The sequence below is a fragment of the Typopeltis vanoorti genome, chromosome 11 (genome assembly GCF_054136105.1).
Source record: "Typopeltis vanoorti isolate ZY-2024b chromosome 11, IOZ_Tvanoo_1.0, whole genome shotgun sequence".
Classification (NCBI taxonomy): Eukaryota; Metazoa; Arthropoda; class Arachnida; order Uropygi; family Thelyphonidae; genus Typopeltis; species Typopeltis vanoorti.
In genome coordinates, this window is record NC_143559.1 from 83,577,101 (window position 1) to 83,600,539 (window position 23,439).

The following is a 23,439-nucleotide window of genomic DNA, read 5'->3' on the forward strand; positions in this document are numbered from 1 at the left end:
ATATTTTTACAATACACATACTAGGCAAAAAATACATAGAACATAACAAAATAATCTGTCACAACTTCTTAGACCTTAAAAAAGCTTTTGACTCAATATGGCACAAGGCATTATGGAAAATTTTAGAACATTATAGTATTGACAACAAAATCATTAGGATTATTAAATCTCTTTATTCCTCATCTGATATGAGAATTGAAATTAAAAATTACAGCAGTGAACCATTCTGGGCAGAATGGGGGGGTAAGACAGGGATGCATCTTGTCCCCTCTTCTTTTTAATTGTTTCTGAATTCATTTGCACTACTTGCGCACACACACACACACACACACACAACATCCAATGGCAATCCATTCCAATCACAAAAGAAAAATCGAGCTCTTACCCCTTTCTTGACCACATTCGTTCTAAGCTTCCAAGGATGCCTTCACATCCTTTCCCCACCCTCCATAAAATGAAAAATTCCATCAACTGAAATCCTGTATGATGATTCCTTTAGAAGTTTGTAAGTCTCAATTATATCAAATTCTCAATCTGTCTTCATATCAATATCCCACAATCCTGACATCATTTTAACCCTTTTCTTTGCACTCTCTCCACTGTATCAGAATCACCATGGAAAAAGGAGACCAAACCTGGACACAATACACCAAGTGAGGTCTTATCAATGCCTTGTACAAAAGCAAAACATCCTTATCATGACATGTCAAAGTTCTTCAGCATTGTAATTGTCCTCTGAGTAGTATTTGCAATCATTGTTATGGCTCTTGAACTTCAAATTGACCTTCCCTTAGTAAATCCATGCTGTTCATTGCAGAGTAGAGACTTTCTGTCAATTTCTGAATGTGAACCCTAACCAACTTTTCCAAAATCTTCACCGCCACTCCACCCTTGTGCAATGGGATTACCATACATTCTTTCCACACCTGTGGAAAATTCGCTGTTCTGAGATTCAAATTATACAGCCTGATCAAAGGAATAGCCAGTTCAGCTGAACACTCTTTTAGCATCCGTGCTGATATGCCATCAGTCCCTAGTACTGAATTCTTGTTCAGTTTGTGCAACAGCTCTAATACCTCCTCCTCATACACCTAAGTTTCTTCATTCAGTAAAGAAGTAGCAGTGAGTGCAATGTTGCATATACCAGGTTGATAGTTTTTAGTAAAATGGGCACTCATTTGTTGAACAATCTCTTCTGCATCTGTCACCCCTCATACAAAGCCATCTGGTGTAAGGTACAGGTTAACAAAATCAAATACATAATGGGGTGTTGTAGAGACCTAGTGGATTGGTTGCTAGGGATGTATCACCAAAAAAGATGATGGGTGCAAAAAGAGTAATCATAATGGGGGACTTTAATTATGCAAGCACTGATTGGGTAGCAGTAAAATCTCATGAGAAGAATGAAACTGAACTAATATGAATAACTGCCCAACACCTAAGCCTTTTTTTACAAGAATAATGACATTTGGTTGTATGGATGGGAATAAAACCTCATTGTATTCAAACATAATACATGCACTACATTTATATCTTCTTAGGAAGTCTCTTACTCTATTAGACTTTCACATACATTCAGAAATATGTTAAACATTAACTACATACCATCTTCAGCTGGGTGAGTGTCCCCTTCATCTTGATCTCCTACTTGTTCTGGAGGTGACTCTCCAACATCACTAAAATCATAATTAATTAACTTTAATAAAGTATACATTTAATCTATAAATTATAATTTCAAGTATATGAAAGTAACATCTTCATGCAATTAACTACAAAAAAAAAAGGGTTTATATAAGTATCTTTTTTTATAAAATCTTTTTTTATAAACACTTTAAAACGTTTCTGTTAAAAGAATTAATTTGATTGATTTATTAATGCGATTTTTTAATGAGAACTCATTAAAATAGTTCTCATTAAACAGCAATCTATATCACTCAATCTGTATAAAACTTCTACATGTGATTTGAAATATTTGATATTTTGGCCCAAATACATTTCTCAATGTACTGGTTTCAATATAAATATTAAAACTGATTTGGAGAGACAATATCAATATTACTGAATTACACATAAAGACAATATAACAAACTTTGCAAACCATACAATGTCATCTAATCCAATAGCAGTAAGAATGAGCTACTTATTTGTAACTGGAATTAATATAGCATTGTGGTGGAGACCGTCTGCAGAAATACACTATTAGTTGTCATCATGGGGTAATCTCTAAATTAGATTAGGATGTACACTTAAATGAAGAACAGAAACCTTAGTAGAGTTTTGGTTTTTTTAAAAAATGTGGCCATTTGATCTTCAAACTTTTTCAATAAATCATGCTATACTAAAAAGCCACTGAGTTGTGTCATTATATGTCTACAGAAAATGCATTTATGCCACTAATGATATGATTATTTAGAGTGCAGAAAAATAAGTTTCATTCAAGCATTATAATTTATATGTGTGTGTTGCTGTTTGCTTTTATTTTTTATTTTTAAGATTTTGATATGAATTTAAACCTCTCATGATATTTAAAAAAAAATGACAATGCAAACACATGTGTACCTATAGAAAGTATACAAAAGAAATAATATGTATTTATGTAATAAATGTGCACTGCACAGTATCATTATTAGTAATATAATTTTTAAAATCGCCTTTTGTACCAAACACGTTTAATTTAACATATTTTTTGCAGCTATTAATCTGTGATTTTCCCATCTACTTTCTAAATGTATCCCTTTCACTCTTAAAGCATTATTTCTATTTTTTGCAAAAATCATTCATGTGGAATGAATATATTCCTGAATACATGGAAAGAAAGAATAAGAAAAAAGAGATTAATTTATTTCCTATTTTTTTAACACTATTTTCATAAAAAAAAAAAAAAAAGCAAGCAGAAGAAAATATTGTCCATTTCAGTGAAAAGTTAATATTTTGATAAGCTAGGTAAATTCAGCTGCATTGTCAGCTGACATAATATATATTAAATGAAAACTAAGAATTGTCTATTTTTTTTGCATGAAATCAGTAACCTTAAGAACACTGCAGTATTGGTCCAAGAGTTTTTGGTTGACAAGATATTTTATAAATTATTGAAATTGTTAAAAAGGATCATAGTTACAAATTTGCCAAGGTTGCCAAAAACCCTATCCAATGCAAATTAAAAATAAAAGAATGTTTAATTGCCCAAATTTCGTCAATTGCATTTAATTTGTAAAAATAAATTAAGTTGACAAAATTACTGAGTTGCCAGCAATAATTGTCATTTGGGCACTGTGAAGAAAAAAAATTCCATATTATAGTGCAAACTTTGGTTTGTTGTTACTATACCAAATGCAAGAAGCTGGAAACAATACATTTTTGCACCTAAGTCTCCTTTGTATGTACATATTTGTTTGATGTCATAACATTCTGTATTAATTGGAAAAAAAAAACTTATATTTCAAATAAAAGTACAGTTCAAGTGTCTATCTTTTCTTCCCTCCTCCCATAAATAATTTTGTTTTTCTGTGTGCATTATAAATTAATAGTTTATATGAAAATCACGATGCAACCAAGGGCAACTGACACACGGTGGTGCCACTTTAGCACACCCTTGTGTATCACTCTCTGTGTGTGTGTTGGGGGGGGGGGACTCTCTAATGTGGAAACTCCACTATATGATCAATAGATGCCATTTCCCAAGCTATTTGAACAACACAGAGTTCATTATAACAATGTTTATTTATTTATTTATTTATTTTTCATTTTTAAAACGTTTCTGTGGGCGTACACATACTGTACGCCCACAGATGCTAGACCCTTCGACACTTCTGTGCACGTCAGAAAATTAACTTTTCGTTTATGAACATTGTAGTTTTTAAAGTGGTAACTATTTTGCTTGTATAACAGTTGGAAAATTTTATGTATAAAGCATGTGATTTTGCATGTTGGTGACCAATTGTACATCCTTTATTTCTTTCTTCCTTTCAGTAGAATTGACTATTCTTGGCAGTCTGCCAAACTCGGTTCTATGAAGTGTGGGCATACTATACTGCTATATATAAATTTTATAAAATAAAATATAAAACTTACATGTCATCTGGAACATTTGTACTGATATATTTCTCATATGTAATGCCTCCATCATCTGGAAAAATCTCCTCTTGATAAATAATTATGTTTTTGATAAGTTCATTGACTAGGTTTTGGTACTGAACTTGATCTTTATCCTCTGGAATTGGCAATAAAGTAGGACCAAAACAGATGGCTAAATTATATGGATCCATCATGTTTTCATCACTAAACTCTGAAAGGCTGAAAAGAAAATTTTTTTTTATTTATTGTCAATACTTCAATTCACAAACTTTTTTTAAAAAAAGAATAATACAAACTAAAACTTGGCTGCAATGTCACTTTATTCAGACCAAATATTTTAATGTTACTGCAGTGATGGCCCTATGTCATTACAAAATTACAGCATCTATTAGCATACTAGTTATTTAATCTTTAAAGGTACCTGTGGCATGATTATAAATAATAAATTACACAATAACCACAGTAATTAACTTGAATGAAATGAAAGTACAGATATTTTGTACTGAAAATAACAGTACATCATCAGTGTGTAGAAACAAGTAATCAAAGGAACTGGATTACAAAATACATACAGCAGTCTGTGGTTTACCAATTAAAAAAAAACTGTTGGTGCGTGCTAGAAATTGGTATTAATAAATAATATTATTAAAAATATTATTAAACAACTATTTTTGATGGTTACATAAGATAAGAATCTCTCAAACGTTTGGGAGGGAGGGAGGGAGGGAGAGAGAGAGAGACAATCATTCCGATTCAGATTTGGCCAATGTTTAATATGTTTAAAATCATTAGAGTTCATTTGAAAGTGCAGCTGACATAAAGAAAAAAGAACAACTGGCTCTTGTTGGGAAACTAAACAGCAAAGGTGATAATGGTTGGTACAGATGTGTTCACACAAATTCACATGGAGAGAAGACACAAGTCTTATAGTGATCTCTTCATGCTGGTTCAAGATATAACAGTATACAGGGGATTTGAAACAGAAGGTGATCATGATTTAGTTTACAATAGAATAAAATTGAATATCATGCTGAAAATAAAAATATGTGCAAATTTTTTTTAAATAATCAGCATCAGAGAAGAGCTATAGGTTCAAACATACAAATATTATTCAAAGGGGGGGAAAAAAAAACCTTAGACAATCAGTGGCAAACTCTGAAGAAATCCTTGAATAATTCAGCCAGGGAGACATGCAGTGGATACTTATGAATGTCTTTAGATATATGACTTTTCAATTCCCAGTAAGTCCACTACCAACTTATTATAGGATCTGAACTAGCTGAAAAAGTATTATCTTCAGTCTCTAGAACAGAGCTCTGGGTTTCTGAATAATATAAATCTTTTACCTCACCAACACTGCTAATTTGTTAGTAGCTTCTGATCTTTAGTAGGTGGAACTGTCATTAAAAAAAAATAAGAGACAACAAAAAAGTACAGAATGTAATGTTAAAAGACACCACTACCTAACTTCCACAAGACATGACTAAAAGGACTTAATTCATTTTCGGCACATGTTGTGAAATTCAATTCTCAATATTATTCGATGAAATTGTGATTAAGGCATAAGCACAGCAACATGCTTTGATAAGTATATTGCTGTGCTAATAATAATAAATATCGATTTATTATTATTTTATTATTATTATTATCATCATCATTATTATACGGTATCTCTATGGAGTCCAGAGACTCATCAAGAGAGACCCAAACTAACTAGTATGCACATAAAACCTATCATACTTCTCCTTAAACTCATTCACTGTCAGGGAAACACTAATTCTGGCAATCCATTCCACTCATTCCCCACTCTCCATGCAAAAAATTTGGTCTGCACATCCCTACTACCTACACACTTACACAACTTCCATGGATGGCACCAAGTTCTCTATTTGTCATATATTGAAAAATTTCCTTTGCATCAATTTTTTAAATCCCCTTTAATATCTTGAGTTTCTATCATGTCACCTCTTTTTCTGCCTATCAACTAAATAACTGACAAACCTTCAACCTATCCTCATAGAGAGCATTACACAGACCCATCACCAGCTTAGTCACTCATCTCTGAAACTTCTTTATCATCTCCTGGTCCCCAAAGAACCCAGGTGACTAAATTTGTGCACAGTTAATCAAGATGTGGCTGAATCATAGCCTTATAAAGGGGGAATAATAATTTCCCTAAAACTAACTTTCCTTGCTTGTTAGCATGTTTTTTTAACATCCACGTAATCCTTTGAGCCATTTTTACCAACTTTTACGATTATGTCCTCTGAACTTTAATTCTCTATCCACAATTATCCCCATGTCCCTAGCCTCATCAATTTCCTGTCATCCAGTAAAATCAATATGATATACCGTATACAACTTTTTCAACCCAAAGTGCATAACTTTATATTCTGCAACTTAGTAATAACTTATTGATACTAATAACCAGTGGTGGCTCATCCATAAGGGCTGCAATGAATGCAACTCCGGCAGTGAGTATACCATCTAGTAGTACTCACTAGTATACTCAACACAGCCCTGCAGCCCTCATGGATGAGCCACTACTGCTAATAACCATATCACTGTTACTGGATTGGAGACAGAGCTTCACCAGCTCAGAACTGGAATAGTTATTTGCCATTAAGCATTTTGAGAAGATAACATATATTTTGGGATTAGTTATGGATACATGGAACATATATAAATGTTTGAATCATTTTTAACTGCAACAATTTTTAATATTCTCAAAATAAAATATTGAAAATATTTTTTTTTTTTTAATTTTCCAAAAGATTCAGGCTAAGACATTTCTCTTGTCATAGAGAAGTTTTTAAGATAGTAACAAAGTAAATAATTTCATATAAATTCCATTTTTTTTTAATTTCTAACATTTTTTTTAGTTATTTTTTGGATTTCATTAATCTTCATCCAGAATCATTTTTGAGCTTGATTAGTTGATTGTGACTAGCCTGGTATTGAGGGATAAGCTTTACATCTTCAATCTGAAGAGTGTAGGTGCATAAGCTGGTAAATAGGAAAGATACTGTTAGGACTTTAGTTTTTGAGAGAAGCTTATAGTTGGTATTGAAGGAATTTTTCAAAGTATGGAGGCAGTGAGAATGAGATGTCATTCCAGAAAACTGCATAAACATGTGATTGGTAAGAGTAGTTTTTTTTTTCCCCCTACATGGTGAGTGGTGGGTGACTAGAATTTGGTACCACTGAGTATCACTGAGTGCAAGAACTGTGAATGAATTTAAAAGATAGTAAGACAAACAATGTGAAACTAGGATGAACATCCCATAATGAATATTTTGACAATATTCATCATCACAATATTGCAGAAAGTGGACAGGAAGATGGTATGATTGAGATGTGTAAGTTATTAAGGGGTTGTTACCAGATTAATGTGCATGATGTTTTACATAGAATGGGGAAAAAAACAAAGGGAAAACAAGGTAATTTTCATGGAAGCTGTATAAAGAGTGTGAGCATGCATTGCTTGAGAGTGTTGTGAATGCAGAGACAGTGAATATATTAAAGCCATAGTACGATGAACTGTGTGTGCAATAATGAGACCTCCTGCGATGAGTCATTTGACTCCATGGAGGTCTGATGACGATTCTGCTCTCCAGCCAAAGGCTGCAGGTTCGAATCCCGCATGCATGAGTGTTTGTAATTGTCTATGAAAATACTAATGGTGGTGGTGGTGGATGGCATTGGTGCAGATGATGAAGGTAGTTGGTGGATTGAGTGGTGGAGATGAAGAGTTGTGGTATAGGTGTCCTCCCTCGATGAGTCATTGGACTCCTTGGAGATGTCACGTAATAATAATAATAATAATATAGAGATCTTTTATAATAATATCTATCATGAACTAATGGATGAGAGGCATCAAGAAAACAACAATGGAATAGAGTTTTTTGATGAAATTAAAGCATTAAAAATGTGAATAAGGATGTAAAATCATTTGGTATAATATAACTACAAAATAAACACTTTGCTGATAGCCTCTCCAAATCTTACAACAGATATTCTTAACTGATCCAGTAACAGTTTCATTAAAATAAATAAGCTAACAACAAAAAAAAAATTCATAATCATAACAGCCACAAAATACTATACACTGTAATTTGACTAATGAACATGCAGTCATTTCTCACCCTAGCTAAAACTATTATAGAAAAATCATTCACTATGACAAGTGTCAAAAAAAAAAAAAGAATTAATTTTAAAAAATCTTGCAAAGCAAGCTCCATAGTGCTAATCAAGGCTGTGCTAAATGCAATTCACTATTCTATTACTATAAAAAATTATTCCTTCGATCCCTGCAATATAATGAGAGTCAACTCCACTTTGCTCTCAAGTGGCATTTATTTCTGTTATCCTTTGCTTATAAAATATAAACAGATAAAGGGTCAATCATTTCTGGTAAAATGATGACCACTGCAACTAATAGTCTTTCAGTAGTCTTTGTGAAGGTCTACAGCAATGGAACATGCAAATTAAAAATTTGCAACCTAAATATCACACAAATGTATGTTTAGAATTAACAATTTTAAATTTAATCACAAGAAGAAAAAAAAATCAGTGTTAATGGCAATTATTTCCCATATAGATGAACAAATGATAACATTGAAATAGCATTTATGGGATTCTGAATTGAGAATATTCATTCTGCATTTCTATAATGTTTTCACTATTAAAACAAAAAACTTATAAATATAATTTTTTTAATAATAAAATAATTTTTACTTACTGATTCAAGAAAGCAAATAGGTAACGAAGAATAACAAAAACAGGCCGTGACAAATTAAGAACCACATCACGTACCTTACCAATAAATTCAGCTTTTGACTCTAACTCTGTAATATCAACAATATTTAAAAAAAATTTTCAATAAACAACTGTTTTTATTCATGTTCTTTTTCCTTAATGTATTTCAAATTTATAATTTTATACTATAAATAATTTTTATAATAATATTGACAATACTTAAATGCATGCATGTATATATAAAATATACTCTGTGGCAATGATACCCTTTAGTCAGAAACAAAAGGGGTCAAATCTCACTTACTGATACAAAAAATGGGAACATTTATAAGAGTCCTTTTGTAAATTAACTAGAGTCCCATATGAAAATTTTACAGGATTTTCCTACTAAAGAATTCCCTTACAATCCACTTAATGAAAACCAAATTATATGACAAAAAACAAATGGTGCTATAAAATAAATAAGTGTGCAGCATGAAGGTTTTTAGGGGGGGGGGGGGAACTCTGAAAAGAATATTTTATATAATACATTAAAATGGTAAACAACAACCTTAAAACAAAACTAGATTCTTACACATCATGTATCTAATACATTTAACTCTCACTACAATAAACCACAGGGACTTCAAACAATTTATGATAGTGCGTGATTACATAGGCACCTAAACATAGTTTGTGATAGTGAGTGATTTTGTTATGGTGGTGTTTACTTTAGTGATAGTCTAGTACAGTGGTCGCCAAAGTGGTCGATATCGACCCCCAGGGGTCGATATAACATTGTTAGGGGTCAATTCGGGCTCAGGGGTCGATAGAAAAATATAAGACATCATTGTATGGGTAATATTTAATCCAGTTAACTTGGATTACCTCCATCCTGAATGACAACGCAATTAAGAGTGAATGGTGGGAACAGTGACATGAATAGGACCTGTAAGATGGAGGTCATGAAAATAGTTACAGAGGCCAATCAAGTAGGCCAAAATGACGTATTTACCAATAAATGGATGTTGGTGGTTCCTGCCTGGCCGGCGCAGTAGGAGCGAGATTGCAACACGTGCACGGTTCTTATTTACTTATGCTTACACGTATTCGATCCCGGTCTTATTTTTTGCGCATCGACATACAAGTGGGTGATAATGTTCTAAAATGCATGAACATACATATTATAATTCAATCGTTATTCACTCACAAACTAAACTTCTCTATGTTGAAGAGTTCAGCAGGACTGGTAGTAATACCAGTAGTTTATTAATACGAGTATATTAATCTCACTAGTAATACCAGTGATATTACTAGCGATAGTAATAGTAGTAGTAATAGTAATATAATAATATATATTATATCATACATACAATAAACACTGTAACTATAAAATAAACAATCTAAAAACTCACATAAGCATCTTTTTTGCTTGTCCTATTATAATTACATAATAGTAAAATAGAGGGGGTCGATAAAAAGTCAAGAAACTCTTGAAGGGGTCAATGGTCAAAGAAGTTTGGCGACCCCTGGTCTAGTATAACTAATCTAACCTTGGGTAAATATTTCCCACTGGGTAAGCAAGAGAAAATTTTGACTGCTGTCAGTAAATGAAAGGTAATTCCAAACTTGGAATCAAATCTGATGTTCAATACAATAATTTTGCTTTAACCACCATAATAATGCTTATCCTATTTTTTATTTACCCTTAAAGATATTAAAATATTGGCTATGTAAAATGCTTTTAATAATTACTACATTGATATAAAGTTCATCATCATACCCTCAGGGGGTGTACAGGATCTTATGACAGTATTACATGAGAAGTTGCATCATTTCTAACTTCCTATCAACAATTTTCCTCCAAATCAGTCTGTTATCTGTCAACATTTCAATATTATCAGATCCTAGAATTCTGTCTTCTAAGGAACTTTGTGTATCAATCTACCTATATCTTGGTCTTCCTCAGGATCTTTTTCCTTTCATCCTGAAAAGAACGCTTGCTTAGCTAATCTTTCCTCTCCCATTCTGTTTAAGTGACCATACCACCTGAGATTAACTCTGCTAAAACATTCCCGAATGTTAACAATGCCAAGTTCTTAATATAAAGTTTAATAAAAAAAAATTATTTTATTATTATCTAAAATGTTTGATTTATTTTTCATTTAATGCCATTAATATTACTACAAGCATTTTACTTTAATAATGAGTGGTACATACACTATCTCAGAAAAGAGAAACTCATGCTTCATTATTCGCTGAATTTTACAGAAAACAATCTGCTAAAATGACATTTCAAATTTCTAAGCCAGTTGAAAATTTAGTGATGATAAAGAATTTCCTTAGTCAATAATCAATTGAAATCAGTTTTTTTCACTTAAACTCACATGTAAATATAGTAAACATTCTAATATTGCATCAAATTTTTTTCAGCCTCATTACTTTCAACAGTAGCTCAAGGCCTCCTTAACAGCAAAGAAAAAATTTATTTCCTCTTTGTTTCCCAGTTGACAAATGACTTACTCCTCCACCTATGCCATTGCATACATATGAAACTTTGAATTAGAAATAAATAAGATGATACCAATTATCATTTTAAAATGTCAATAAAATAGTAATTGGTGTCTTCTTATTTATTCTTATAACTCCCTCAAATACAATTTTAATACTTCTGGTTGATGCCTCTGTAGCATAGATAGAAGAATGATGGGATGTGCAGCCCTCAGTTGGAAAAGACCTGGGTTTGATCTCATTGTGATAATGAAAACAAGTGGGCTTTTTCAACTAAAGACGAGTTATCCAGTCTCATACACAAATAGTAAATTTGTTCCAGGATGAGTTACCTATATAACATGTATTAGCATGTCATATAAGTAACTCATCCTCATCCACAGCATACAATTAACAGACAAAAATACTGTGTGGTATGTGATGGAGGCATGATGCAGACAGTGGATTGTGTAGTGTATGTCTTCCACAATGAGTCCTCTGACTCCATTGAGATCTCATGAATAATAATAGTGTAATAATAATATTTAGAAATATCAAAAATCTTCAGAATCTACTAAATCCCCAGAAATAATTTGTGTGTGTTTACATGCGTGCGTGCATCAACAGCATTCATACTAATAAAATCTGAATATTAAAAATCATCAGAATCTACTAAATCTCCAGAAATGATTTGTGTGTGTGTGTGTGTGTGTGTGTGTGTGTGTGTGTGTGTGTGTGTGTGTGTGTGTGTGTGTGTGTGTGTGTGAGAGAGAGAGAGTCAATAGCAATCATACTAATAAAATCTGAGGTGAAACTTACTACTTATCTCAACCAGCTGATCAAAATAAAAAATAGGAAACAAGGGCTCTCGTAATTCTCTCAAATATAGTTTTAATACTCCTGCAACAGAGTTGATATCACTTGCATCTGTCATATCAGCCAAAGGGTCTTCACCTATTAAGAAAACAATATACATTTCTTATATCCAGTGTTTTCAGTATTTACTAAACATAATAAATTGTGTTTAGTAAATACTTAAAAGGTTTCAATCTACATATATATATATATATATATATATAAAAGGCAAACAATGTCACTGGACATAATGAAGTTTCCAAATTTATTTAATCAGCTAGAATAACTGTTAGTACATATTACTAATAATGATTTCATTTCTCATAAACCTTCCCAAACTTGGGAAATGAAACATTAATAACAGACATTATGAATAAAAATAGTTACATGAATTGACACTATCTGAACATGTATTCCGATTGCAAATTTATTTATTTATCCAGAATAAAACAATCATAATGAAGAGCAATGAAACTTCCTTACCCCGTTCAAATGAATCTCGAAAGTTATTAATTTCAACTTGGGATCCTGATACTCTAAATACTCCTTGATGATGAAGTCCTGACAAAAACAAAAATAAATTTATAGACCATTTTATAATGTTAAATTAATTACATCAGCATATTAACCAGTTTTTGTCAAAATTAACCAAATTATGCAAATATTCTCTTGAGGTGGAAATTTCAAATACAGTAGACTCTCGACTATCCGGCCTCCATACTATCTGGAGCCCGGATTTTATCACGGAGAATTATAATAATACAGTAATTCTCCATGATAAAATGAGGAACACATACTGTAATTTACTTTGCCAAGGCGTTGCAAGCGGGTGTCTGCTACAATCCTCCTATGTGCCATGTGCATAACACAAGTTGAGACATGCAAAGTGTGGATTTCCCCACTTCGTCAGTTGTGTATCGGATGTCCACAAGTGTGGAATACATTTGCCACTGTTCCTGGTTACATCAGTAAATTGTTAGTAAAGAGATTTGAAACATATCACTTGTAAAGTCTTGGAAAATTCTTTTGGACCATGAAAGTGGACATTTCAACCTTGAACCCGCGTGTGAAACCGAAGTGGAAGATGAAAATGATAAACTTGTTTCATTACTCAAAAATGTACCGAGCTGTGACGATGTCAATGCAAAGGACATTACAGAATGGATGTCAAACAACGAAGTTGATGAAATAACTGACAATGATATTGTGGAAATGGTGACACAGGGAGAAGAAGAAAAGGAGGAGGAGGCATCCTTAGATGACAGGAAAAATCTCATCCCACATTCAGAAGGGTTCAAGACAATTGAGGCAGCGCTGCAGTACATTAGTGAGCAGGAGGAAGCGACGCCAGCTGATATCATCTGCTTGCGTAAGTGGAGGGACATTGCGTTGTGGAAGAGGGCTAAAAGAGTCAGAAGCAGTCATCTATGAAGGACTTTTTCAAAAATTAAAAACTGTAAGTTTTGACTCTTTCATCTTAGGCCTACCTTTTCACATTTGTGTGAAAAGGTAGGCCTAGAACTCCGGCTATCCAGCATTTGTGTTATCTGGCCTGCCCTTCCGTCACATTAGGCCAGATAGTCGAGAATAATAATAGTGTAATAATAATATTTATTACACTATTATTAGTAATTATATACTGTAATACAAAAAACTTTTTTCATTTGTCAGTTATTCAAAATTGATGGCATATGGTAGCCACTCAGTTATCTAATCCTTGTATAACCACATCCTCAATTAGCCAGTCCTGGAATGTATTACCATGTATGTGCATAAAAATTAATTTTAAAAAATTAATTAAATAAAAATAACCACACATTCAGTTAAAATATCTTTGATAAGCTGACCAGCAGACTGATTTCAAAGCATCATCACATTTGATTGAGTGAGTGTTGTATTTGCTCTCTCAATTATTTAATCACAAGCTCATATGCTGATGTCAATGGAATCAGTGAAACTCTGTTCTGAAAATGAAAGGCCAAAGGTATCAAAACTGCATATTACAGATGTTAGCAAAAACCAGACACATACACAAAAAAAAAAAACTTTGAAAAAGGACTATCTTTAAAAATAAATAAGAATAAATATCAAAAAATTTTTTGAAGGAAATAACACATAAATATGGAGTAAGATATTAGAAATGCTCTTGTTAAAATTATGTTTAATAGGATTAAAAAAAAAAAACATCTAGAAGGTTTTGCAATCATATTGCCTAATGGTATGATCAGGATATAAACCCCTATAAATCATATTTAAAAAATGAGCCCTGAACACCCATAGAAATAATTATTTTTAAAAAAAAAAGCAATCCAAAGATAAGAACCATATTATACAAGTGATGACCTCTCTCACGTCTGGATTGTTGTGTTTATGGTTTAAAAAAACATTGCGAGTCTCTTCACTTTAATTGTTACATTTCATTTCATTTCTAGTGGTTTTTTGTACCTGATGATGCTCAGACACTGACAGCAAAACGCATGGGGATGTTTTTCTTTAAATCCTATTAATTTCAACGAGTGTATTCCTAATATCTCACTGCAAACAAATATTAACATAGAATTACATTTGCTGGAAATAGTGAGGACGTCCACAATAGGAAATACAGAATTGAGCTCTTTTAGTGTTCCATATGAAAGTGATTTTGTTCTAAGCCTCAGGATAAGAACAATACCAGAGAAAATACAAATCAATAAAATGAATATGAGAGTAAATATATAAGAGTAAATCTAGCATTAAAAATACAGTAGGACTAGATGCATATCAATCACCCTTGCTTAAATGGTTAATGGCAGGTCTTACAACATGAATGGTGCAAGGAGGTGAAGGTAGGTAAAGCCATTGCAATGTTAATGCTAAAACATAAACTTTGAGTTACAGATTAGTCTGCATCCTGGAGTAGCAGAATGATGTTGAAGAGACTGATTAGGACCAAGTTATAAGACTGTTGATAGAAACAGGATTTTTAATGATCAGTATATAGGTTACATGAAATCCTTGTTTTAGCAATTTATTTATTTATTATTATTATTATTTTTATGTGACCTCCAGGGAGTCCAAAGACTCATTGAGATAGGACATCTACTCTACAACTCTGTCTCCACCACTCAATCCATCAAGTACAATGAACTGCAACCACCATCATCATCTACACCAACGCTATCTACCACTCACTACACTACTAGTATTTTCACAGACAATCACTAACATCCATACCCATGGCAAGATTCGAACCTGCAGCCTTTTGGTTGAAGAGTGGATACACTAACCACTCAGCCAACCAGGCCGGTTATATTTTATAGCATGGTTCAAAATGCAGTATGCAGAAGAATTCCTTAGTAGCTAGTATTCAGTTGGTAGTTAGTTAGTAGTTAGTATTCAAATTAAGATAGATGGGAATAGATTATTGATTAATAGATGTAAACATATGCAAAAGCAATTCTATATACATGGGAGAACAGAAGCTACTGATTACAATGATTGCCTTTTTCTTTTGATACTTTGTAGACAAGGTATGATGGTATAATCATAAAACATAAATATTGCTTGATATTCATATGTGCTGGCCTGGTTGGCCGAGTGGTTAGCGTATCCGCTCTCCAGCAAAGAGGCTGCAGGCTCGAATCCCAAGTAGGCATGGATGTTTGTGATTGTCTTCCACCTTCATACATTCATTCATCCAAGTATAGATACACTCTCCCAATATGGATTGGGTCACCATGGGAGTAGTAGACCCGAAACCTCTCTCAATGGGAGAGGCCTTCACCCTGCAATGGGTAGAAAAATAGACTGTTCATCATCATCATCATTCATATGTACTTCACACTTCACTTGGTGCAGAAATAACCCAATTATGTAATGCATAATATTTTAAAGGCAAGTGTTATATATAAATAATTCAAAATAAGAAAACATTATTTTTGAGATATTTTCTACACCATGAAAACAGTTCATAAATAATTTTAACCAATGGTCCTTCTAAGCTGTGCACATGCACACCAGTTAAAAAGAAAGTGCACATGCCTAGTAACTATACACACAAAATTTTTGCTTTCAGAATATCTAATTTTCAGTCAATAATTTTTTGAACATATAAAAACAAATTATATGATAAATCATATTTGCCACTTATTTTATTCCGTAATTTCTCCAATGTCTCAATTGCAATATTATTCTAATCCATTTCAACTTAATACACTCTAATAAGTTACTTTTAGTCTGCACCATGTAGGTGAACTGACAGTGATGTCTGCAAGTTGCGGAGGCATATTTATTTAAAATGTCTGTCTGTCTAGACCAGTGTTTCCCAAAGCATAGTATGCATGCCTCCAGGGGGATTTGAAAGATCTTTAGGGGATAAGAGGCTCTTTAAGTTTTGATTACTTTTTTTTTTTTTTTTTGGTCACCATATTGTCGCAGATAAGTGTAAATCTATTCTATAATTAATTTTTCAGTAGCTAAAAAATCTAAAGGAAATTTTAAACAGAATGTGTCTTTTGGCTAGGATTGACTGACCACTGTTAAGGCTTTGTCTGATTGGTGGCATGATCATATTCCAACCATGTGGTTCAACCATTTGCATTAAAAGTTTCAATTCATATAGTTCAAATAACACAGTGAGAACTCTCCACTAGGTTTCATTCATCTCATTAAACTGTTTTTATTATTGAAAATTTTATAATTTTTGTTTCTATTGTATGTATATTGGGTTTGCATAACAAAAAAATGTAATTAATAATTAAAAAGTGTTTGCATGTTTGTAATTAAAGCACATGTTAAAATAGAAATAGTTTTATAATTATTTGCATTTGAATGCAATATTATAACATCTCCTATATTTCCTTTTTCTATGGGGGGGGAGGGGCACACCAGCATTAAATTTTAAAAAGGGTTTATGTTTACCACTCAAATGCATTTTCTATCTGATGCCACAATGTTGGAAGTTTTTTCACTTGGTTAGACTATAAATTATATATTTAGTTTAATCCTTTATCCAAGTGTAAGCAAACAAAGTTTGACCCTGAAGTATCTTCAGAACAGGGGCAACTGGTGGTAAAGGTGGTATAAGTTCTCATCACTTGCCTTAATATCTCCCATAATGCAAAGCACATCTCCTTGCAGACATGTATAATGCTATGCATTAAGAAAAGGGCCACTACTCAGATCTGGTTTCGACCTTTATTGAGGTGCTGTTTAAGGAAAGACCTTTCTAAAAATTAGGCAGTCCCCCAGACCACTCCCCCTATGAGTAACCGTCCAACTCAGCAGTGGCTCCACTCAGTGACAAGCTCACTCCACCACCAAGCAGAGCCATAATCTCAGAGAGCAGTGGCCTCACTCAGAGACCAGCAAAAACCTACCCCCAAGCAGAGCCTCTCACATCTCAGGGAAGGCAACCACTTCTGCACAAAAGCACATCAGTGGGAGCCAGACCCAGAGGTGGTGATACCAAGGTGGAAGTAATGGAGAAGTCATATTTACCTATATGAATATCCAAAAGGTGTCACATCCTATTATTAAATTACTCTGAATTAGAGAAAGATGTTGGAAGTTTTTTCACTTCGTTAGACTATAAATTATATATTTAGTTTAATTCTTTATCCAAGTGTAAGCAAACAAAGTTTGCACCTGAAGTATCTTCATCACCTTGATATCACCACCTCTGGGTCTGGCTCCCACTTATGAGACCTCAATAAAGGTCGAAACTGGTCTGTGTAGTGGCCCTTCCCTTAATGCATAGCATGATACATGTCTGCAAGTAAATGTGCTTTGCATTATGGGAGATACTAAGGCAAGTGATGAGAACTTATACCACCTTTACCACGAGTTGCCCCAGTCCTGAAGATACTTCAGGCACAAACTTTGTTTGCTTACACTTGGATAAAGGATTAAAATAAATATATAATTTATGCCACAATGTGTTGTCAATCTGTAGAGGGAGAATAGATTCGACTAAAGCTGAGTCAAAGGAAAACACCAGTTACGTTCAAAGAAGACAATCTGTAAATACAGCAACAATTATTTATCTCTTGGTTTTATTTATACTGGCTCTGTTGATAATCAAAACCCAAATGCATTGTCAGACAACATAGTCAGCTGAAGAATTCAAGCAATGGCACAAAATATAAAAGAACAACTAATTATCAGAGTACATAACAGTCAACATTATTCTCTATAATTGAACAAAGTGTAGATGTTGTGAACTGCATCATTTACATAAATGCATAATTTCAGGTAAAATTAATTAATGCCAATCCCTTCCACAGAGTATTCACTGTATTTTTCAAATTAAAATAGGAGTCCTCTGCTTTCAAAAGGTTGAGAACCACTTGTCTAGACAGTAGTCACTCAAACTCATGCAAAAGGTGAAGGATTTTTGTAGCTACATGGACTTAAGTGAATGAATTTAGTACATTAAAGAAATTATATGCTTGGTTTTAATCCTTTACCCAAGGAAGCAAAACAATGTTTTGTTGTGAAATATATTCACATATATAGAGACTAATGTTCACATCACTTGCCTTAGCATGAATTCCATAATGCAAAGCACACACCCTTTCTGATATGTAAAATGCTATGAATGGGAAGAGCCACTACCAAGACTAGTTTCAACCTTTATTGAGGTCTCATTAGTGGGAGCCAGACCCCTGGAGATACCAAGGTTGAAGTAATGCAGGAGTCATACATATCTCATGTACAAGTAGTCAAAAGGTGCTAGACCTTATTAATAAAAATCGCTGGATGAGAGAAAGATGTTGAAAGATTTTTTTACCTTGGTTCTACTATACATTAAAGATACCATGCAAATTCCCATTATGCATAGCATTTTACATCACAACAACTGAAAGGGTGTGTGTTTTGCATTATGGGATTCATACTAAGGCAAGAGGTGAAGTCATTGGCCTCTATATACAAGTAGCTCAGACGTGAATATATTTCACACGTCTTAGCTACCTGCTGTTTTGCTTCCTAGTTGTACTAATTGTTTTGCTTCTTTGAGTAAAGGATTAAAACCAAGTATATAATTTCTTGGTGTATCTTTAATGTATAGTAGAACCAAGGTAAAGAAACTTTCAACAAATTAATTTAGTGCCCTCAATTTTATAAATGAGAATAGCTAAACAAAAAAAGGTCATTAATATAAGAAATATTATATTAGCAGTTTTAGTGCATTAAACAATGTCACTGTCTAAATTAAAGCAGAAAAGATGTGAAAATTTGTTTAAATTTAGGGTGATGGCTGGACAAGAGTGACATAACCTGTTTGCAAACTACATGTATATGCAGTATTTAAGTAGTTGAAGGAGTAGCATTGCATTTTATGTGGCTGCCACATACAAAAGGCTTCTACAAACCTATAATGCATTTGTACTATGGGTAGCTAATGGCTGTTTTTTTTTTTTTAATTTTTTTAAATTTTATTTTTACATAATCTGGAAACCCTGCTCTAGAGACCAAACATGGAAACTTTTGCAAACCTGTTCAGACTTTCTGTAAGTGGAGCAGTGGTCTCACACTGGACAATAAAATTGGAGAGCAGATAGGCTAACCACTCAGTCAACCAGGCCAGATGTTATCTAAGTTTGCTCTTGTTGAAATATTTAGCATGCAATATACAAGATTAACAAAAGATGTCACCAATTTTAGGCATATCAAATTAAGAGTTGTGGCTTGTGACTTTCACTATCGTGTGCACAAGGTACCACACACATACACATTGAGACTGGAAACTTGAGCACAAAATGTTTTTCATGTGCATGCGAACCAGCAAAAATTAGAGAGAATACTGGTTTTAACCAAAAATTCTACCAAAAGAACTTGAAACTGGTATGCCATTAATATATATATATATATATATATATATGTGTTAAACAAATGTGTCAAATGTGTCTGCTTGGTGGAAGTGACTTGTTATACAGGGTCAAGCAAACTCCAACCAGATATGCAATATATCTGAAACATAGTCCAGAGTAAATATGTTTAAAGCCCTGTGCCTTTTGTTCATAGGATTTAAAAGCAAATGTCTGATTGGGAAGCAGGTAATAACAAAGTCCTGTTTCACTGCAAATGTAAATTTGTTCTGAAACAGAGCTGCCTTCTTGTGATAACGTTTGATTGTAATGGCTTTTTTGCAGTGGCGGCCCGTGCAGTTTTAAGTGGGGGGTGCTGCCTATACAAAATAATTTTTTCCTAATCAGTAACCAATTTATTAATAAATAAATCTACAGATTTATTTATTAATAAACTATTTTGTATAGGCAGCACCCCCATTTAAAATTCCCCCGGCCGCCACTGCTTTTTTTTTTTTTTTCCCTAAAGTCTTTCTTTAGTTTTTCAGCTTGACTCCTGATATTTTTACCAGAGATAGGAGTTTCTTTTGCATGTTCTTGTGTAAACCATGTGAACACAGCCTTCCCCAATGAACTGTTGATTACTATCCATCTTGAGCCACTTGCATTGAAGACCAGCAAAATTACTTGTAAAAACTACATACCATAAGTCAACTTCATCTTTTATTCATTGTGCTGGTCATAGCTTCCCTAATGTGTCAAAACACCACTTGCATATTTCCTGATTTTAGTAAATCAAGTGCATCTGTCTTTCAAATTTTCTAGATGCACACATGCATCTAGCAAATTTGAAAGACATGAAGTTAGGGGCTAGGCTTTGCATTATAATGAAAATTTTGCATTCTGTCCGGTCTATGGTGTATATCTTAGACCAGTATGGAAGTTTAATACTAAAGATGTCTATGATACACTAGGTAAAAATTTTAGGAATGAAATTTTCTGTAAGCAAATCTATTATTATAATTTAATAATATGACAATTTATGTTTCAACAGACACAAAAAACTTAACACAAATTGTCCAGAGAGGTCAAATCAAGTTGTTTATTAGCAATAATGCAAAGGCAGCTAAAACTGTGAAGCAAGTGTATATCTGTCAACTATGTGTTAACCAGTTGATTTATTTGCTTGAATGAAAACCTTCAAATGAGAATAACTATCTTATAATAATTCACAGACATTTTGAGCATCAGTTGGAAAGGCTTAGGAAACATTCCTTGTATTACTGACATTTATCTGGTCTTTCCAACCAAACAATACACGAATTCTTTTGACTATGACATAATGATGCAGTAAAGTTAAAAAATTAAATCTGCTTACCATACAAATTGATGATGCGAATACAACTCTGTATTATAAGAGGTATTTCTTGATTTGTAGCCTGGAAAAAAAATGGGAGGAAAATTCAGCAACCTATTTATAGGTTATAAAAATATTTTATAAATATTTATCCTTCACATCAACACAAACAAGAAATGTACCCATAGTCCCAAATCTGTGAAAAATACACATTATTGATGAAAAACTGTATAAAAGAATATAATTAATTTCAGATATAACTTATTTTAATATAAGTTTCAAATACAGATTCGTTAGAGAATTTTTGCTGACGGTACTGCAAACAGCTTGAGTATGGTATGACTGGTTTAAATAAATTTTTATGTATATTTTTTATATTTTTATGTATTTTTTTACATAAAAATATTTGTAATTCTGCAAATATTTTAATGTAAGTAATTCATATTTAATTTTTATTACAATGTTCACTTAAATCAAAATTAAAAGAAAGATAATTAAGAATATTATTATGGAAACTGTTTCAATAATCTGTTCAGACAACTGAAAGGACTACTGCTACATTAGCCACAAGATAATTTGCTCAAATCAACTGTAGCTGTTACAGTTTGAATCACTGTTTCTTAATCTACAGGTTGATGCAATCCAACACTAGATGGTTTCCATGATATTTTAAGTGGGCTGCCAAGAGACCCAAGAAGACATGGGGTAAAACTGTGTGGCTGTATTGGATGCATGTTGACCTTTGTCAAAACTGATCACAAATGCTGTTTTGAAACCAACTGAACACATGATTCAAGATGTGAAAGCCTTTCAAATACAAAACTACAATCAGTAAACTTTCAAAACTTGCCAAAACAATAATAAATTTAGTTTAATCTTTTATCCAAGTGTGAGCAAACAAAGTTTGTGCCTGAAAGTATCTTCAGGACTGGGGTAAAGTGGTGCAACACCTTGCAAAGGTGGAGTAAGCTACCAACTCTTATCTCAGTATCTCCCACAATACAAAACACATCTCCTTGCAGACATGTATAATGTTGTGCATTAAGGGAAGGGCCACTCCCCAGACTAGTTTCGATCTTTATTGAGGTAGAATGGGAGTTCATGTCTCTCATCATTGGCCTTTGGAGAATAAAGCATGCTGAGGATCAGCAGACAGTAAAAGAGGAGTATGATATAAGATAGTAGGAGGTAAAAAGAGGCCTCAGTCAACCTGTTTAGCCTTATTGGCTAATAGGTCTCTTCAGTGGGAGCCAGGCCCAAGTGGAGATACCAGGCAGAAGCATTAGCAAGGTCATCTTCTCCTATAGGAGCTGCCAAACGGTGTGCCACCTTTTTATTAAATTACTCTGGATTTAGAGAAAGATGTTGAAAGTTTATTTTTCACTTGGTCAGACTATAATAAATTTAGTTTAATCCTTTATCCAAGTGTGAGCAAACAAAGTTTGTGCCTGAAAGTATCTTCAGGACTGGGGTAAAGTGGTACAACACCGGGCAACTCCTTGCAAAGGTGGAGTAAGCTACCAACACTCTTATCTCAGTATCTCCCACAATGCAAAACACATCTCCTTGTGGACATGTATAATGCTATGCATTAAGGGAAGGGCCACTACCCAGACTAGTTTCGACCTTTATTGAGGTCTCTTCAGTGGGAGCCAGGCCCAAGTGGAAATACCAGGCAGAAGCATTAGCAAGGTCATCTCCTGAGATAGGAGTGTTGGTAGCTTACTCCACCTTTGCAAGGAGTTGCCCGGTGTTGTACCACTTTACCCCAGTCCTGAAGATACTTTCAGGCACAAACTTTGTTTGCTCACACTTGGATAAAGGATTAAACTAAATTTATTATAGTCTGACCAAGTGAAAAATAAACTTTCAACATCTTTCTCTAAATCCAGAGTAATTTAATAAAAAGGTGGCACATCGTTTGGCAGCTCCTATAGGAGGAGATGACCTTGCTAATGCTTCTGCCTGGTATCTCCACTTGGGCTTGGCTCCCACTGAAGAGACCTCAAAAAGGTTGGAACTAGTCTGGGTAGTGGCCCTTCCCTTAATGCTTAATTGCGGACATTATACATGTCCGCAAGGAGATGTGTTTTGCATTGTGGGAGATACTGAGATAGGAGTGTTGGTAGCTTACTCCAC

At 33.5% G+C, this 23,439-nt stretch overlaps 1 protein-coding gene across 3 annotated transcripts in view; it reads right to left on the reverse strand.

Moving 5' to 3' along the window:
• The window catches only part of LOC150101810 (SLIT-ROBO Rho GTPase-activating protein 1-like), a 312,204-nt gene that overhangs the window by 23,107 nt on the left and 265,658 nt on the right, over window positions 1-23,439 (reverse strand). For all 3 annotated transcript variants that reach the window (XM_090400019.1, XM_090400021.1, XM_090400020.1), the window contains exons 11-16: window positions 21,322-21,382; window positions 12,640-12,717; window positions 12,121-12,255; window positions 8,816-8,921; window positions 4,072-4,293; window positions 1,606-1,676 (exon numbers count right to left, since the gene is read on the reverse strand). In XM_090400019.1, coding sequence (XP_090256145.1) covers window positions 1,606-1,676; window positions 4,072-4,293; window positions 8,816-8,921; window positions 12,121-12,255; window positions 12,640-12,717; window positions 21,322-21,382 — 673 coding nt within the window. The remainder of the gene's footprint in view (window positions 1-1,605; window positions 1,677-4,071; window positions 4,294-8,815; window positions 8,922-12,120; window positions 12,256-12,639; window positions 12,718-21,321; window positions 21,383-23,439) is intronic.